This window comes from Molothrus ater, chromosome 6 (assembly GCF_012460135.2).
Source record: "Molothrus ater isolate BHLD 08-10-18 breed brown headed cowbird chromosome 6, BPBGC_Mater_1.1, whole genome shotgun sequence".
NCBI classification, from domain to species: Eukaryota; Metazoa; Chordata; class Aves; order Passeriformes; family Icteridae; genus Molothrus; species Molothrus ater.
Genome location: NC_050483.2, coordinates 36,642,062 through 36,659,163, shown reverse-complemented (window position 1 = coordinate 36,659,163; position 17,102 = coordinate 36,642,062). Strand labels below are relative to the sequence as shown.

The window sequence follows — 17,102 nt, the reverse complement described above, 5'->3', positions numbered from 1 at the left end:
ATGCACTCAGTTAATTCTGTGTGTAAGAATTATAGGGAATGATGAGCTCAAGTACTTATATGAAGGTAAGAATTTTCTAACAGCTCCATTCAGGAGGACAACTCTGGCACAACTGGTGTTTAAGTATTTTGTGAGGTACTTACCTTTCTTTCTTCCATAGTAACAGAAAGTGCAGTCACTAAAACCTTTGAAATTTAAAATAAAAATATTCACTTTGGCTTAAAAGCTAGCAAATAAACAGAAAATTATCTTCCTTAAGGGAGTTTGATATTTTAAAACAACACAAGTTCCCAGCTGTGTAGTGATTCTTATTTGGCTTGTGATCTCGGGTAGATATAGAGGCTTACATGTTCTCTAAATTGTAAGCTCTATATGAAGGGTGTTCTTTAATTACTGACAGCTAATGAAAACAGTTTTTACTGATCTCTCTAATGTCCTGGGAAAGTCTTTACTATGGATTCATTGTATTCTACTTTATATCCCTGATTGAAATGGGAGACCACAAGAGCATAGGGATTTGGTGGAAACTCGATTTCGTTCCTCTGGCCTCAAAGAGAACAGTTGCAGAAATTAAGCTGTGTTGATATTGTGGTCAAACTTTGGTCAGACTGTGGTTATACTTGCATTTATATAGATATAAAATCATTGCACTTTGGTTTTTAAAACTGCTGGATCTACCGTCAGTATCTAAATCTTGCTCAGTTGATCAGAGGGATCTAATATAACTATTACATGAAAATAAATATCATTATTAAATCCATATGCTTCACTTCCAGGGCTCTATTATTTGTTCCAAATATTGAGACAGTCACTTTGGAAAATGCTTGTAAATGTACAACTGCAAGCATATGATATGGGAAACATAGGTTTTCTATTTTAAAAAAATATTTTGTGTTTTCTTTCATTTCAGACAAAATATTTTGAGTCATAATCTTTTACTTTCAATATAGAGTGATTTAACGCTTGGTATGACAAGTATTGTAAAAGCCCATTCATTTGCAGTGCTTTATTTCCACTAAGCACCCCAATCTGTTGGGGATTTTTTTTTGTTTGGTTGGTTTTGGTTTTGTTTTTTTGGGGGTTTTTTGTTTGTTTGTTTGTTTGTTTTGTTTTTTGTTGTTGTTGTTGGCTTTTTTTGGTTTTTTTTTTTTGTTGGTTTTTTTTTAATTTGTTTGTTTGGGGTTTTTTCCTAGATTTCTGCTGCATTAATTATCAGCTGGTTAATCCATTTCTTCATACAGATGTATTTATTAACCCTGCAATAGATACCCCTCAACAAGATCTAAAAGCAGGATTTATTCAACAGGAGATATATGGTAGAAGTTCAGATGACCCAGAAAACCAATAAGCTACAATCATAGAAGACTAAGCTCTATTGAATGCAGCAGAGCTTTATGTATGTCCTTACATTCTCTGCCCAGATGAGGAGACTAAGGTATGAATGCTATACTGAAACTATTAAATGCAACCACAAGATCCTATCCCTCAACTACTTTCATTTGCAAAATGTGTGCTATGATATTAAGCTTGACTGAGGCTTTGTCTAAAGCACTCTTCATAGCAAAGACACTTTCCTTCTGCTCAGAAAAGGGTGAATAAAAAGACAAATAGAAGTTCCATCAGATATTGCAATCTGCAGATAGCAACAGCCTTTTTTCATTTTACATATCAAAAACTACAGCAGTGATTACTGTTCCTGATTACTACAAGCAAAAAGCAGAACAAGCGCTTTTGGCACACCGGATTCATTGCACATCTGTAATTGGCTAACCCCATCATGTGCGTTATTTCAAAAAGTTTTGTAGACTGCACATATAATTTAAGATATTCATGCTTCTAAAAAAGACCACCTGGAGCTAACCCATGCAACATAAAACATGAATGTAAAAATCATATGGAAGCATTTTATTAAGAACTTTGGAAAAGCGGATGTTGTGGCATTGACTTTTACACAGAAGTTTCCACTGGATGAAAATCCATATCATTATAGTGAAGAGAGATTAATTTTGTTTTAATTTAAAAGTTTTCCCTGTTTTATTTCAGTATCACTACTAAGGCTGGAGCTAAACCTACCATCAATACTCTACTCCTCCTGATATATTTACCTCTGCAAGTTCAGAAGCCCATGCTTTTGCCAAAACCCACTCAGCCAACACTATCAATATTCTCAAGCATGAATTGTAATGCCAACACCCACCACCTTTTAGCAGGAATGAGAAAAGTATGTTCTCAACTTAGGAGTGAATTTTTATTAACATGCTAAGGACTACTGTGCCCAGAAAGTCGTCCACATTAAAGGAAGAAAGAATAAAGTGAAAAGTTAAAAACTTTGGACTTTCTTTTAAATATTAATATTCTTCACCAGATTGTTTTCATTACAAAGGCTGCACTAAGGATGCACACATGACACATGTAGAGAAAGATGCAGGACTACAAAAAGGAGAGAGTCAGCCCTGGAGACTGAATACAAGAAGATGATATTTTGATATTTGGGTTTTAGCTCTGGACTCAAACTCTCCCTCCCCCCCCATCCCTGCCCCTCCCTCAAATAGCTAAGAAAAATAAACTATATTAAAAGAAGATAAAAATATGCAATTATTGACCAAATTATTGTAACTGCATGAGAAAGGAAGATGAATTGCAGTGTAATAGAATAGAAATGCAGTAGTTGCTGTGAGTGAGAGAAAAGACACTGATGTCATCTTTTCTATTTCCTTGCTCTTAAAACACTGTTTGGTTCTTTTCCTATTTAATTGTTAAGTTTCAAGGTAAAGTTCTAGCAATAAACAACTCTTGTAGGGACTGAAATTTGATTGACAACATTTTAGAACAAGTATTAATTTGTTATCAGCAGTAAATGCTTTGTGTCTCCACAGAAGTGATGGATAGAACTTTTTATGATACAAATAAAGCACCATGAGAAAGTAAATCATTCACTCATTTCTGCTAACAGAAGTGGAAGGATCTGGTAGGTTCTTTTTATGCCTTTCTTCATTAAAAAAAAAACAAACAAACAAAAAAACCCAAAAAAAACTGAACGTGAAATGCTTTTCCCATTATTTCTGTTCTGCTTCACAAAAACCCAGAACCTTTCAAAGTCCTTTAACTCCAGTAGCCTAGCATATAGGACAGCAATGACTACAATAAAATGATAATAGTAGTAATAGTAGTAGTCATAGTAATAATAATAACTACAACAGCACCAAAAAACCAATATTCTTATACTGAAAAAAAAAAAAGGCTTAATTTACTAAGCTGAATAGATCATTGTCTATGATCCAAACATCATTGTAACTTAGGAATTTTAAATCAGCAATCAAGCCATGTTTAAACCCAGTTTCCTGATGGTCATACCCTGAGCAGATTCTGTAGGAAAAAAAGAAATTCCTTTCTTAATAGTAACTTTCACTTTAATCTGCTTTCCAAGAGCAATTAATTTTACAGTTATTGTCTTTAACTTGATTCTGCCAATGTAACATTCTTACAATATTTCATAAAACCATAATTGTTATGAAGTAGGACTCCAAATGCCTTACAAATACTTCCATATACAATGCAAATCCTAGTTAACTGGACTTGCAATTTCAGACATTTAAGCTAGTTTTGTTTGATAAGAATTAATTTCCATTTATCCATCTTTGTTGAAAAATATAATACTTTTATCCCCTTAGTGCAGGAAATTTCCCAGTATTCTGCCTATAATGCTTTGAGGCTGAAACAGCTCAGTAGTATAAACTTCACAACACCAGTATCTGCAAAGTATTGTCCTGAAAATTGTATTGTATTTTAACCTGAACTAGAAAGACTTGTAGAATTGATTCTGTAGAAGCAAGCACTTAAATAAACCTTATCAAACTCTACTGCCTTTTCTGTATCATTAAAAGTTTTATTATACCTTACTGCTAAAGAGTCTATACTGTTGCCAGAAATATTTAACATTTTTAAAACACATAAAGTCATTCTTTCTTGAATTCTTCCAATCACATTCAATTTTTTTTCTTAATGTCTCTACTTGTCTTTGCCAATATTCTGCACCTCAGACAGTCCAGTTTATCTTGCTATATATACATATATATATATATATTCCTCTTTAATGCCATAAGTTTTCTATAAATACGCATACATATTTTTTCAAGTTAATTATTTTACTGTCATTCTGGAAAAAGACATAGTTTTAGAATTTTCAGGTGCATAGGAAATTATAACTTTTTTTTTTCTTTAGGGGTTCTAGTCTTAGTAGTTCTAACTTTTATTCTATTATTTTATTTATTCTATTATTTTGTTTTTTCCACCAACATTTTTCCTCATGATCAGTTTCCCCCATCAGGTTCCCCACTAGGCAAACAGTCCCTGAAAGGCACAAAGCACATTTGTTGACACCCTCCCTCATTTGCCAAATTTGAAGTCAATCAGGTCATGATCACCTGTCACCAGACAACCACCAACTCAGCCCCATATTCAATTCATCTTGTCTATAACAATGAGATTCAAAGTGAGCTACCTAATTCTGGGTCCCATACCTCTCATACCAGAAAAGCATCAATAATTCTCACAGGGAACATTCATGTTTTACCACTGACTTCTGGAAATTTTCAGCACTTGGTTTCTGTTACATTCCAAAAGAACCTGGTTGTCTTTAACTCATGCACTAAGTTGAAGACTAAGGTACCTGTGCCTATGGCTACACTGCCACATAAACTGGTTTACAATGGATAAACATTACGTTTACAATCAGTGGTTGGTACTGATACATAGAGCACAACAGTAGCCTATATATAAACATGGATCAGATTCTCATAAGAACAATGCCTGCAAGGCAGGGAGAAATAAATTACAGGGCCATCTGAATTTTCCAGCATGAGAGCAGAAATTCTGCACAAGGGATCTGGATTTGGAGACCCTTTCATATCAAGGAACACCACCAATTCATCTGCATTATCCTGTTTTCATCTGATTGAGTTTTTCATATCAAACTTTGAAAAACATCATCTTAGGCCAAAAACACTATGGAAGAAAATAATTCTTACTTTGCCCTTATAGATGGTTTCCCTGAGACAGAATTGTGGAGGGGCTCAGAACAGAAGGCTGGTCTTTCTGGAAGGCTTGTGGGTTTTAGCAGGGAAAGGCTTGCACTATCTTGAACTTCCTGCTCAGGAACTTTCCTTTTGAAATATTAAAGGCTAACAACAGGTAATGTTATTTAAAGTGTTTCCACAATGAGGTCATGCAGAAGAGAACAACTTATTCATCTCTTATAAATGCATACATATCTAGCACAAAATATATTAGAAAAAGGTATTTAAATTAATGAAAGTAATTCCACTTGACATTTGGGATAACAATTACCATACTTTCCAATTATCATTATTGCTTGTTTTCTTTCCCAGAGAATTCAAAGTGCTGGACTTATTTCCTCAATCCCAAGCCCTGCAGTATGATATGACATCAAGTTCATTTTCAGCTTAGACTTACATAATTTGTTTATCTTGAGAATGGAACCTTTGAAAAACATGCTAGTTTAAGAAAAAATGTGCAATTTTGTTTTAAAGTGTAGTTTTTCTTCTTATGGTTATAATTTTTTTTAATCTCTCTACCAATACAGACTTGAAGTTACATTGAGTGCTTTATGGCAAGGAACTTTTCAGAGTTGTATTTATGTAAATTGAACAGTAACAATTTGGACAATAAATATTTCAATACACCACATACTTCTGAGAAAATCTGATTTCTCCTGCAATTGATATATATTAATTTCAGAATACAAATGTGTAAAACTACCTAACTGCAGAATATGGAACACCAAAAGTAGAGATGGCTAAACTAGCAGTGACATTTTTACACAACCTACCAGTCAGTCAGTTCTATTTACTGAAATCCTTTTTTGCTCCTCAGCTACAATCTCTCCATCATCTCTTCTCTTACAGCAGAAGTAAGGTTTTTTACTTACGTAGCATAAAATGTAAAGGTTTGGCATAGAAAAATAAAAACTATAAACTCACTTTTAACTTGACATATCCAAAGTTGTCTTACATATTCTAGTTTCCACATGTCGCATCATTCAACAGGAAATAAGACTTGTGGCCTTGCAAAAACATTTGTATCTCCAAAAATCTCACAGAAATTAACACCTCACTTCAGTGAAAAAAAAAAGAATTAAAAAATGATAACTATTTCAATGCCATCATGGCTAATTATGAGGACAAGGATTGCAAAATTAGGCACAGATTACCAGATTTTTTTCTGTTTCAAAACAAACAGAAATTTTAAAAGTCAGGAACTCTGTTCAAGGCAAAGGGTCATGAGTTTATTCTTATAGTGGCAGTGGTACTGAGTCAGAACCAATGTCCCAAAGATTGCCCAAAACCAAAATACACAGCGTGACTTTTCATCAGCCAAACACATTCAACACACTGAAGAACATCACCATGCTTCACACTCCTCTCCCTTCCTCTTTCCACTACTAAAAAAAAAAAAAAAGGAAAAACATGTGGCTTAGCAAAAAGACCCACAATGTAGTGGAAAAGAATATGAAAATTTGCATGATCTTTGAATGCTTTTAGAAACAGTTTGTGCCAAAAGTGCAATGAAATTTAAAGTCAATAATTTGAAGACAATATTCCAAAACACAAAGGTCCTCACAAGAGTTTGATTTTGGAACAGGACTACAGGGCCTAGTACCAGAATGCACAAGGGCATTTCAAGTTCCACGCGACGTAAGGCACCACTTTCTGCCTGAACACACAGAAAATACAATTAAAATACTTCCCTTTCTAGATAACTTTCAGAAAACTCAGATTTTAGTTCTAAAAATTGGTAAGCAATTTTACTGTTTTCATTTACTGTTGTCCTCAGAATATATTCCAGAAATGGAAGACTTTTAGAAGGATGAAAACAGGGGAGAATAGTACTGTTATTGATAACACATTGTATGTACTTTCAAAGACTAAAAATTTTATTCCTACTGACTATAAGTAACATCTTGATTATTTTTGTCCACATATATTTACACCCCAGTCTTTAAGAACTATCTTTAAACTTATCTATTATAACTTGTGTGTGTATTTGTTTATAAGGACTGAGATTTCCTATATACAGAAAGCCTTAGACAATGTAGCAAAAGAAAAATGACTGAATGCTTCTGTATTAGAGGATGGATTTTTTTTCCATTTTTAGCAAATGTCAAATCATTGACTATTGCTTTTAAGATTAATAAAAGATATAATGGTTTTTAGATCGCCCCTAAATAAAGATTACTATGAATGGAGAAATGATTTACCAATAGTCACCACAATGAGATTTCCTTAAAGGTTACAATCATCAGTTGTTTAGCTGAAACACTGCTGAGAATGCCTGGTCATTTCTTGAATAATGCATAATGTTCATTGCAGATTTGATCTGTATTATTACAATACAGATATTTATAAAATAATGGTGAAAACTATCTGTTACTTTCCAATTGCTCAAGATATTTCCATGAAGTAATTGACTCTGAAAGTATTATATGGAGTTACTTGAGCCCTCATTTGCAAGCACAACTTGTAGTGATCACTACACAATAAGCATAAGAAAACAAACTCATCAGCCTTTACAGACTTCTAAGAAAAGCTGTGATAAATACAGGGCTGAGTAAAGGACCTTCCTGAAATACTGAATTAAAATTATTTAATTGCTGTACAGTATTGGGGGGAAAATTTAAAACTAAGCTTTTAAAATGAATGATTAACAGAAGCAGGTCAACACATTTGGGGGAAGAAAAAAAATAGCAGTTACCTATACAATGTAAGTACCTCTCAAATAATTTCCCAAATATCTTTAAGTCTATTCAGAAGATTGCTTGTGCACATACAAAGTATGTCAAGTATTTTATTGTAGGTTTATCATCCATACTTCACATGAACCTGCAAGCTATTTATGTGAGCTTGATTATATATATGAGCTTCTTCCAGGGCAGCAAAAAGCAGCCTTAATAAATGAAACTGAATTTCTTTTGATGTAATTTCATGAATGTTTCATCAGAATGTGTTAACAGGTTTCTATGTAAGGAGAACTGGTGAAATCATAAAATATACCTGTACTATACAGTTAAACCTGCTTATGGGGAATTCTTATACAATGAAACACGCTTTCATCAAGCATTGTTTCAATATACTGACACATAAATAATACAATCCTACTTAGAATTAAGCTAAGCACCAAAACAGGAGGAAAAAAATGTCAAAACCCCTTCCTGAGCCCCCATACCCCTTGCACCATAAGGAATGAGAACCACAGCACTACATGGTTGGAGGGGCAGGGTTATTACATCAGATAGGGTGAACAGATATTAAATGTTTACCCAGCTCTTTTTTAGGGAAAAACATTAGTCTAGATCAGACTAGTGATGTTGTTGTCTAAGAATAAGATTTTGTTCTTCCTTTAAATTCTTTTCTTCATTAGAATCTTTGCAGAACAAGGAAGATTTGGTATTCAGGTATACATTCCAGAAGAGGATAATGAAAAATAGATCCCAGATACTCTCAAAATATACAGAGATTGGCAGAGCTCAGAGTTTCAGTAACACAGGACAGCTTGTAGAAGCACAGACAGATCACAGATTGTACAGCAGAGTCCACTTTACATCTACCTTGAAAAAATGTTGAATTGCCTGAGAATAAACTCTCATCCTGTAAAAATGTGGAACATTTGCATATTATATCAGAAGCCTAATGAACCATGTTACACTCATGCCCTGGATGATGTAATTATTGCTTTTTTTTCTTCCATGAGAATTATATATGATGTGGCAGATAATATAAATTAAATATATGAAATGATGGAATTACATCCAGCTACTAAATCGTCAGTCTGAATCTGCATTGGTTTATGCCCTCCATACCTCCCTCCATCCACTGAAAATTTTAACTTTCCTTAAATAATATCACTTCCTTTAAATGGAAGAGGAGGTAAATTCCTTTGCACCATCAATACAAGTAACCCTTCATGGACAGCTGTGGGCTGGTAAATAAGATTCTGTTTCTACCTCCTCCCTCAACCCTTAAAGGTGTCTTCTTTGTTTGCCATATGCTGTATGCATTCTATCTGGTTTAGTGTAGATTAAGGGTTTATAGTTCATGATTCATGGAAAAAACCTGAAGCGCTCAAATCTCATATGCCTCTTCCAAATATATGTTTCCTTCAAACCATGAGAGCAGTAGCTAAAATAAAGGAGTATTCTGTACTGCTAAAGCCAGGACACACAGAAATCTCAGATTTGGTAACCTTGATTTCTGTCACTGAAACCTAGTCCCTAATATAAAATACCTGTAAGACAGAGATCACACTCATCCAGATGGGTAGCATTAGTTGAAAAAATAATAGATTACCAAAAAAAAAGTCCACTTTACACAGGTCATTGACAAGACTCCTTAGGAGCAACATACACACAGCCTCTATTTTGTGGCAACTCACATCTAAAACACTGCTTTTGCTCCTCAACTGCTTGTTTGAGCATTAAAAGAGATCTTTTAATACTGAAAACAGTCTATTTTTTTCATAAATGCCTACTGGTACAGAAGTCAAAAAAATTTCTATAGACATTACAAGAGGATAAATAATATCCTAGTCTCTCAGCTGAAGATTTAAGCATTTGGATGTGATGCTTTCAAACTTCAGAAATATGTGATTCTACCTTTAAGGCATAGCTAGAAAATGAAGAGATTGAGCTCTCAAATCAAGGAATAATGGCATTTTCCTCTCAAACATATACTTATATAAAATACTGAAACAAAGCAACACAGTAACAGGTAAATAATTTGAAAGAATTTAGTCTACATCACCCAGAAGACTAACAGCTGTAATAGTTACATCATAGGTTTGTTGTTAAATAAAAATAATTAAAATAAGAGGTTTATTTCACCTTCACATGGTGTCTTTCTCATGCAGACCTCAGATTTCCACATTTGAATCCCTTTAAAGGATTTGATATGCAGGGAAAGAAGAAAGGATGAAGGTAAAAATTTCAATTTTGAGGCTACTAAAGGCTGCCATATTCTATAGCACACAACAATATTTACTCCATACCTTTAACTGATGTATTAGGTGGAGGTCCTTCCATCCTCAAGTTCCATGGAGGATCACCTTGATTAGCGAAGTCCCTCATTTTCAGATAGCTAATTGTAAGTCGGATGATGGATGCCTTGTCAAGCTGGCTGGTAATGGCTGCAGGCAGTGGCAACAACTTTGCCAACTCATAGAATTCAAAATTCTCCTTTCCCCGGCGAGAGCGAGCAGCATCTCGGGACTTCTCCTTCCTCAAAGCTTGTAAACTGAAGGAAAATAAAAAAAAGTCGGGCATTCATCAGTATTAGTGTTCTGTCACATTTAACCAATTTACTTTTTTCATTGCTGGTCTTCTCTTCAAATTACCACATTTTTGAAATGCTGTTGCATATGGATCTACAGAATTCAGGATATATAAAATGGTGCTTCACACTCGAATGACTGAAACGAACTAATATTTGAGTTTAAGTGGTGGTCAACATATTATGTAATGACTCTTAAATCACTTTAGCCACTTCCTTTTTAGCCTGCCTTTCCTTTGTCAGCTGTCAGTCTCAAGAAAAAAGAATCCCAAGAATACTGTGTACATGTGGGGTTTATTTGTCTTGGTGCCATTGCTTCTCCCGGACTCACTCACTCACCCAATTTTGCCTTAATTTTTGTCATATTCTGACTCTTGGAAGAAGGTTAAAAGCAGATGATTTAAGTGTTTGCCACCTCTGACAGGAGCTGCAGTGCAGCCAATATTACCAAAAAGGTTGTACACTAACTGCTGAGACACAGAAGTGTAAGTCTGGTGCAATAATGGGAAAATCCCTGTGTTTCATGAAGCTGTTCTTCAGGAGTTGTTCAACTGTCTTAGCAGTGGAAGCAGTAACCTTTGTCAGTGGGGTGAGAAAGCTGTTAATACAGTTATGTGATTCACATTTCTGACTGTAATTCACCACCACACTCATGGCAGACTGATAACTTTCTGATCAGAAAGGACCTTCTGCTTTACATTGAACTGTTGGAAATGCAAAGACATCCATTTAGTCCTGTTTCATCAATGTATCATTTGCTACCACTAATACAGAACACAACAATTAGATTTCACTCCTGCGCTATTTGTTTAATTGGTGTAAAACTCCTGAATGCAGTGGGATGACAATGGTTAACACCTGTGGGCTTTTTTCTTTTTTTTACACAGAGCAAAGTGTTAAATTCAGGATATTATAAGCTTCACAATACATCTGCCTTGATAGACTCAGGCTGGTGCTGGGGCTGGTGTCTGTCCATCACTGTGCAAGGTGAGTAGAAACTGTTCTTGTACCTCATTATGGGTCTATCTTTCCTTTGCTTCATTTGTTTATCTACTAATTTGATGAAGTTAAAGCCACAATTCCATTCGCTAGTAGTTGTTTTACCACAGAACTAGAGTAGAACCAGTATATAATGGAATAATAAATGCTTCTCTCCAGCTTCCATAACCCTTCCTGAAACCTTGGATTTATCAATAAAAAAGTCATAATGACGAGATCTACAAAAGCACTCTGACATATTAAGTAAATCAGTAGAATTGAGGTATGCAGATAAAACACGATGAAGCTAAGAGCTCTATTCACCTGTTTTTCTAACTTGGGAATAAAGTGAAGAGTTTCTCTTGCTTTAATATTCATGACCACCTGCATTTTTGTAGCCATCTCTGCCACTTCAGACTTGGTAGGGCATATCAGCTGGGCCCTTAACACACAAATAAAACCCCTCTATGACAGTTCCCTTAGTATGGTTAACATGTTACATTCCCTACACAATTCCACACCAACAGCAATTATATTTAAAAAGACAGTCCGGCTAAGAAATAGGAATGGTGAGATAAAGGTATGGGAGGAAACAGCACATCCTTACCCACAGATAGAGATACAGAATTCTACTGAATGATATAGTAAAATACATACTTGGTTTTATAAACTATACACTGAATGCTAGCACCTTGATTTGTAAACTATATTCTAGGAAAAAAGTATCTGAAAAATAAGATTTCACAATGCTCATTGTAGATGCATCTCTCTCAAATTTCAAATTTTAGATATCTACCATCATGGATATCTCTCAAAAGGTACATTAAATACAACATATAAAAGTATTTAATGTATACACAGACATATGGGAGCTACAACTCTGTGAGGTATGAACTGTCCAATTAATTCCAAGGAAGTAGTATGCCCCCACAAGTTAAATATAAACAACAGCGACACAAGGAAAAGGCAGGCAAATGTCTCTGCACAATTGCCTCCAAGTGAAAGCTCAATTTCATGGCATAAGACTTGGCCTTTTCTACCTGTCACCCCCTTTTTTTTCCTGGAAGCCAAGCCTGAGAATTCAAGTCCCCAAATCAAGTTAGTAGAAGAATTGAGATTATAGACCTGTTCTGAAACTGCACCAAGGACCTTCTTCCTAAAGCACTTAACTATATCCCTATGTAAGATGGGAGATTGTTAAAGATCCCTAATAAAACAAAACAGAAAAATTACAGATCTCAGCAATTTCTGAAACTGAAAAATGAGTGGTGGTTAGAAATTGAGTGGTGATAGAATATTCCTTAGAAACACCAAAGTCTAAATCCACAGTTTACAAGTCCTATAGAGGCTTCAGGAGACTGCTGAAACTGAAAAATATACTGGAATGTAAGCTTATGTAATACATTACTGGATCAGTAACAGCTTGCAATGGAAGTCATTTGAGCTGAAAAGTGAGGTTCCGTGTGTCAGCAAACAGAAATATTTGAAAGCCACCTATGGTTATTCAAAGTTACACAACAAAAAAAGTAAAAGGGATGAGGAGATGACATGATAAACAAAAGAAACTCCTGAGAAACAGTATTGAGAATAACTCACTTTTTCTCCCAACCATTTGTTATATTTTCATTTGTGGAAGCTTCATAGGGTGAATCAAGTCAAGGAATTTTTAACTTGGAGCACTTCTCTTGGCACCAGTGCCATTAAGCTAAATTAAGAAAGGGTGTCTGCGAATATGTGCACACAAGTCCTAATTTCTACTCTATGTAATTCCACTAGGGAAATACACTGTACTGTTGGACACTGCAGTTATGCTTATAAAATGGGTCCTTAATTTGGGAGCAGTGATTTCCTCAGCAGGATGCAGGAATTCATTAGATACAACCTAAACATGGCTGTTAATCCTCTCCGGCACCTGTAATTCTGAGAGGCAACATCAGCTTCCTTGTCAGATTCTCTTAATAAAGCAAAGTACTGGCACTGATAATCCCAAGAAGATGCTAGAAAAGAGGAGTGTGCAGCTCCCAACAGAAAGCAGTGATTCTGACACAGGACCAAAATTCATCTTGGCTCCTATCATATGACACCTGGAACTAGAGGTGGTTCTTGGAACATAAATGAATTTGTTAAGTATCAGGCTGAAAAAACTTAGAAATACACAGGCTCTTCTGCTAATAAGAAAAATTAAAATGTGGGAAACTAAACACATGTTTACTAAGTGGCTTTCAAAAACAGTCAGAAAGCACCAAGAAAGCAAGCATCACATGTTTAAAGAGTTCTCAAATGACAGAGAAGATCCCCCAACAGTCAAGCAAATCTACATAAAATATCCACAGTACCAAGAGAGTAATAGTGGGAAATATACCTGAGGGATATAAATATTGCTCCCTCTTAGCCTCCTGTGGAGAAGGCATAGTAGCTAAGACAATTGGATCAAGGTGCATCAGGGTACAATGTAAAAGCATGATGTTGTCATACAATGGTGAAACTTCATGTATTCCCTTAAGAAGACATTTCTCATAGAATTTCCACATACAGAGTCCTCTAAAGAAGACTAAGAGGTTTCCAGCTGATAGCTCCTGATAATTCTGAGAAGCAGGACCATATAAACAGGATATTTCATGGCTTGAAGACTAATGCTATTTTAGATATGGATTCTAAAATATATTTTATTTTTCCTTTTAGGGCCTTTCCAGATGGACTGATATACAGGTGGTCTGGCTTTTACAGATGAAAGGGTACAATAAATACTAGCATATAATTCTAAAATTGTATACATGACATTTCTAAAGTAGATTTTCTATTGAAGACCCAGCAGATGCAAAGGACATGATAATATGGTGCTGCATAAAAGTTTTATTGGTACTCGTAACTCACTTGTGATTTCATTGTGCTTGTGGTCATTCCAAGCTTAACCTGCTCTATATTTTATTTCACATAATTTTATATGCTTTACATTCATAAGTATATGCATGTATTTATGTCTGTGTGCACACCCACAACCTTCACATGTCTGACCAATTGACATCTGTCACTTTAAAGTTGGGACAATCACAGATCCTAATTTTTGCAGCATTTAATAGCAATCAAACATATTATAGCATATCAACAGATATACTGACCTAGACAAGGGTTTTTTAGCATATGTTCACAGAATCACAGAATCTTCTGAGCTGGAAGTGATGCACAAGGATCATCAAGTCCAACACTTAAATGAGCAGCCTAGATGGGGATGGAGTCCATGATGTTGGTGTTATTAGCACCATGCTCTAACCAGCTGAGCTAAACTCAGGATCATAACAATACCTCACTTCTGTGTCTCAGTTTAGGTAGGAAAAATCAGTGAAATAATTTAATTATGTGAATTTGCATTTTGAACAAAAAGAGGGGAATGGTTGCAGTTACAAATAATTTTTACTTGCAATTTCAAAATATAGCTTGGAAAGTGGTGGTTTGCAGACTTGCCCAGTTTTGGAAAGGCAGCTCACATTTACATTTCACCTACACTGTTCCCTTAGACCTGATGCAGGAGAGACCCCCCCAGCAGTGCTTCTCAGAACATCGGTCTCCCTCTGCCCAGCTCTCCCCACATAACAGCACTGCTGGGATTTATGGTACCTTCATTGGACTTGTCACAAATAGAGATTGGATTGGAAGCTACAGCCATAAAACAAGGTTTGAGGGACAGACAGACTGCTGAACTCGAGATATAGTGGTTTGAGCCAATGGACAGCTTATCTGTGTTGTGCTTTCATAGTTACTGCTCATTTCCATTCACAAGAACATTTCCATTCACTTCTCTGCTTCACAAGCAGAGAAATATGGCAAGGGATGCACAGTATTTTTGAGAATGGCATTGAAATCCTCCCTCATTTCAGTAGAAATTTTAGAAATGCAAAAGTATATCAGAACAGAGCAGTTTTTCTTGTATACTAAACATTTTCATACTTGTTAACCCAGCTGTTACTGAGCAGTAGTGAATGTCTTAAGCCCCTAACAACAATGTGGATTAGTAGCAGCAACTTCAGATATAGTATACAAATAACACTTAATATCTAATAATGTTTATAACAGGCTTCATAGAGAAAGAAGCACTATGTGTCTGTGTATATTTTTCTATTAGTCTAGTCTTTAAAGTCAAGGATCGAAAGGTCCACTATAAACAGGATCCAACTCTCTGAAGGAGAAAGTCAGATGAATGTTATAACCACTTCACAGAAAAGAAATCAGATATAAGGAAAGGCTCTGCAACATTTGAGTGCACAATGAATCTGCTACAAAAATATTTGGAGATATGTGATCCAGCCCCTTCAGCCCTCCAAAAGAGACTTTAAATTATATATGTCCCTTTGTGTATAATTTATGTTCTTTATATTTCCCAATATAAAGAACACAAGCAGGCTTACTTGCTAGTGAGCATAGTTATAGCATTACATAAAGCAATAAATTTATGCTGCTTCTGAGTCCATAGATGTGAATTTGTGCAAATCTGTATCAATATTACTAGAAAGATCCTCTTTTTTTCTTACTTTGTTCCACACTAATATGATGTGACATAATATTACCATACTTTGGACATTTTTGTGTTTAAATCAACTTTAGGTCCCTTCCTCTGTTATTGATAACCTATTTACATAATTTATGTATTTATATTATACAATGTAGTGGATTATTATGAAAATTTGACTAATAGAAATGTTTATACATTCTGATCTATTACCAAAATAATCCATTACCTGTTCCCTCAAAGCCACATCCTTCAGAATCTTTTCTGGGGCTTCAAGCTGACCAGTGAAAACAAGGAGGGCAGTTAAGTCCATTTAAAACAAGTACATTCAAACTCTGACTTTTAATGCCTGGGTAATTCATTAAGATAATGTCCTGCTCTACTGATAGGTGACCACCCATAAGCCATGTTCTGTCATACAAAAATCTTCTATTTTCACTGATGTTGTGGAACAATTAAACTTCTAATGAAGTTCAAAGAATGGAATAGCATCGATATTTAAGTGACCCAATTATTTGGAATATTTATTGATTTTACTTCTATATGACTCTTCATATTCCTGATTTTTTTCAAAAGTTAATTGTAGCATCTCAGAAACACTGTTCAATCCAAGTGGATATTAATTTGAACAGCAGTGCACATTTTCAGACTCCAAAAAAATTATTTAGACTGTAGGAAAGATGAAGGAAGTAAAGGCGACCAACCTGCACTGCATAATTGCACATATTACAGTTGAAAAGACCAGTTTTGGAAGTCAAACATCACCACTGGTGGTAGCATGAGCCTGAGGCTTGCTATTATCAATTTTTTTTTGTTCTGTTTTTCTAAAGTTTATGCCCTAGAGACTTCACAAATATGCATGAAACTGGATATTTTTTAGTATAGTAGATCCAAAATACAAAAGAATGAAGCAAGAGAGCTAGTGCTCCTGTAGATGTGAATTAAAAGAAGAAAAAATCTGCACTCAACCTTCTAAGACTAATTCAATTAGTTCTGAAAAATTGATAATGAAAGTATGTTAACATGTTTACCTCTAATTTCTACACTACGTTTTGCTATCTTTGGGGATTTCTTTTCTTCTAGGACAACTTTTTGACTTGATATGTTTCCCTTTCTTTGCTTTTCTTTTTCTTTCTGCTATCCCATTCATAGATTTTCTTTTCACAAAGATTGTTTCTGAACTGAGAGTACAAGAACTTCAAGACTAATAATAACAGTTACCAATGTCTAAAAAAGGACACTACTTTTGTGAGGGGAAAACCTCCAAAATCAAAAGCCAC

General features: G+C 35.0%; 1 protein-coding gene across 5 annotated transcripts in view; it reads right to left on the bottom strand.

The window, feature by feature from the left end:
• The window catches only part of NPAS3 (neuronal PAS domain protein 3), a 594,775-nt gene that overhangs the window by 402,857 nt on the left and 174,816 nt on the right, over nucleotides 1-17,102 (bottom strand). For all 5 annotated transcript variants that reach the window (XM_036383698.2, XM_036383697.2, XM_054515085.1 and 2 more), the window contains one exon: nucleotides 10,060-10,304. In XM_036383698.2, coding sequence (XP_036239591.1) covers nucleotides 10,060-10,304 — 245 coding nt within the window. The remainder of the gene's footprint in view (nucleotides 1-10,059; nucleotides 10,305-17,102) is intronic.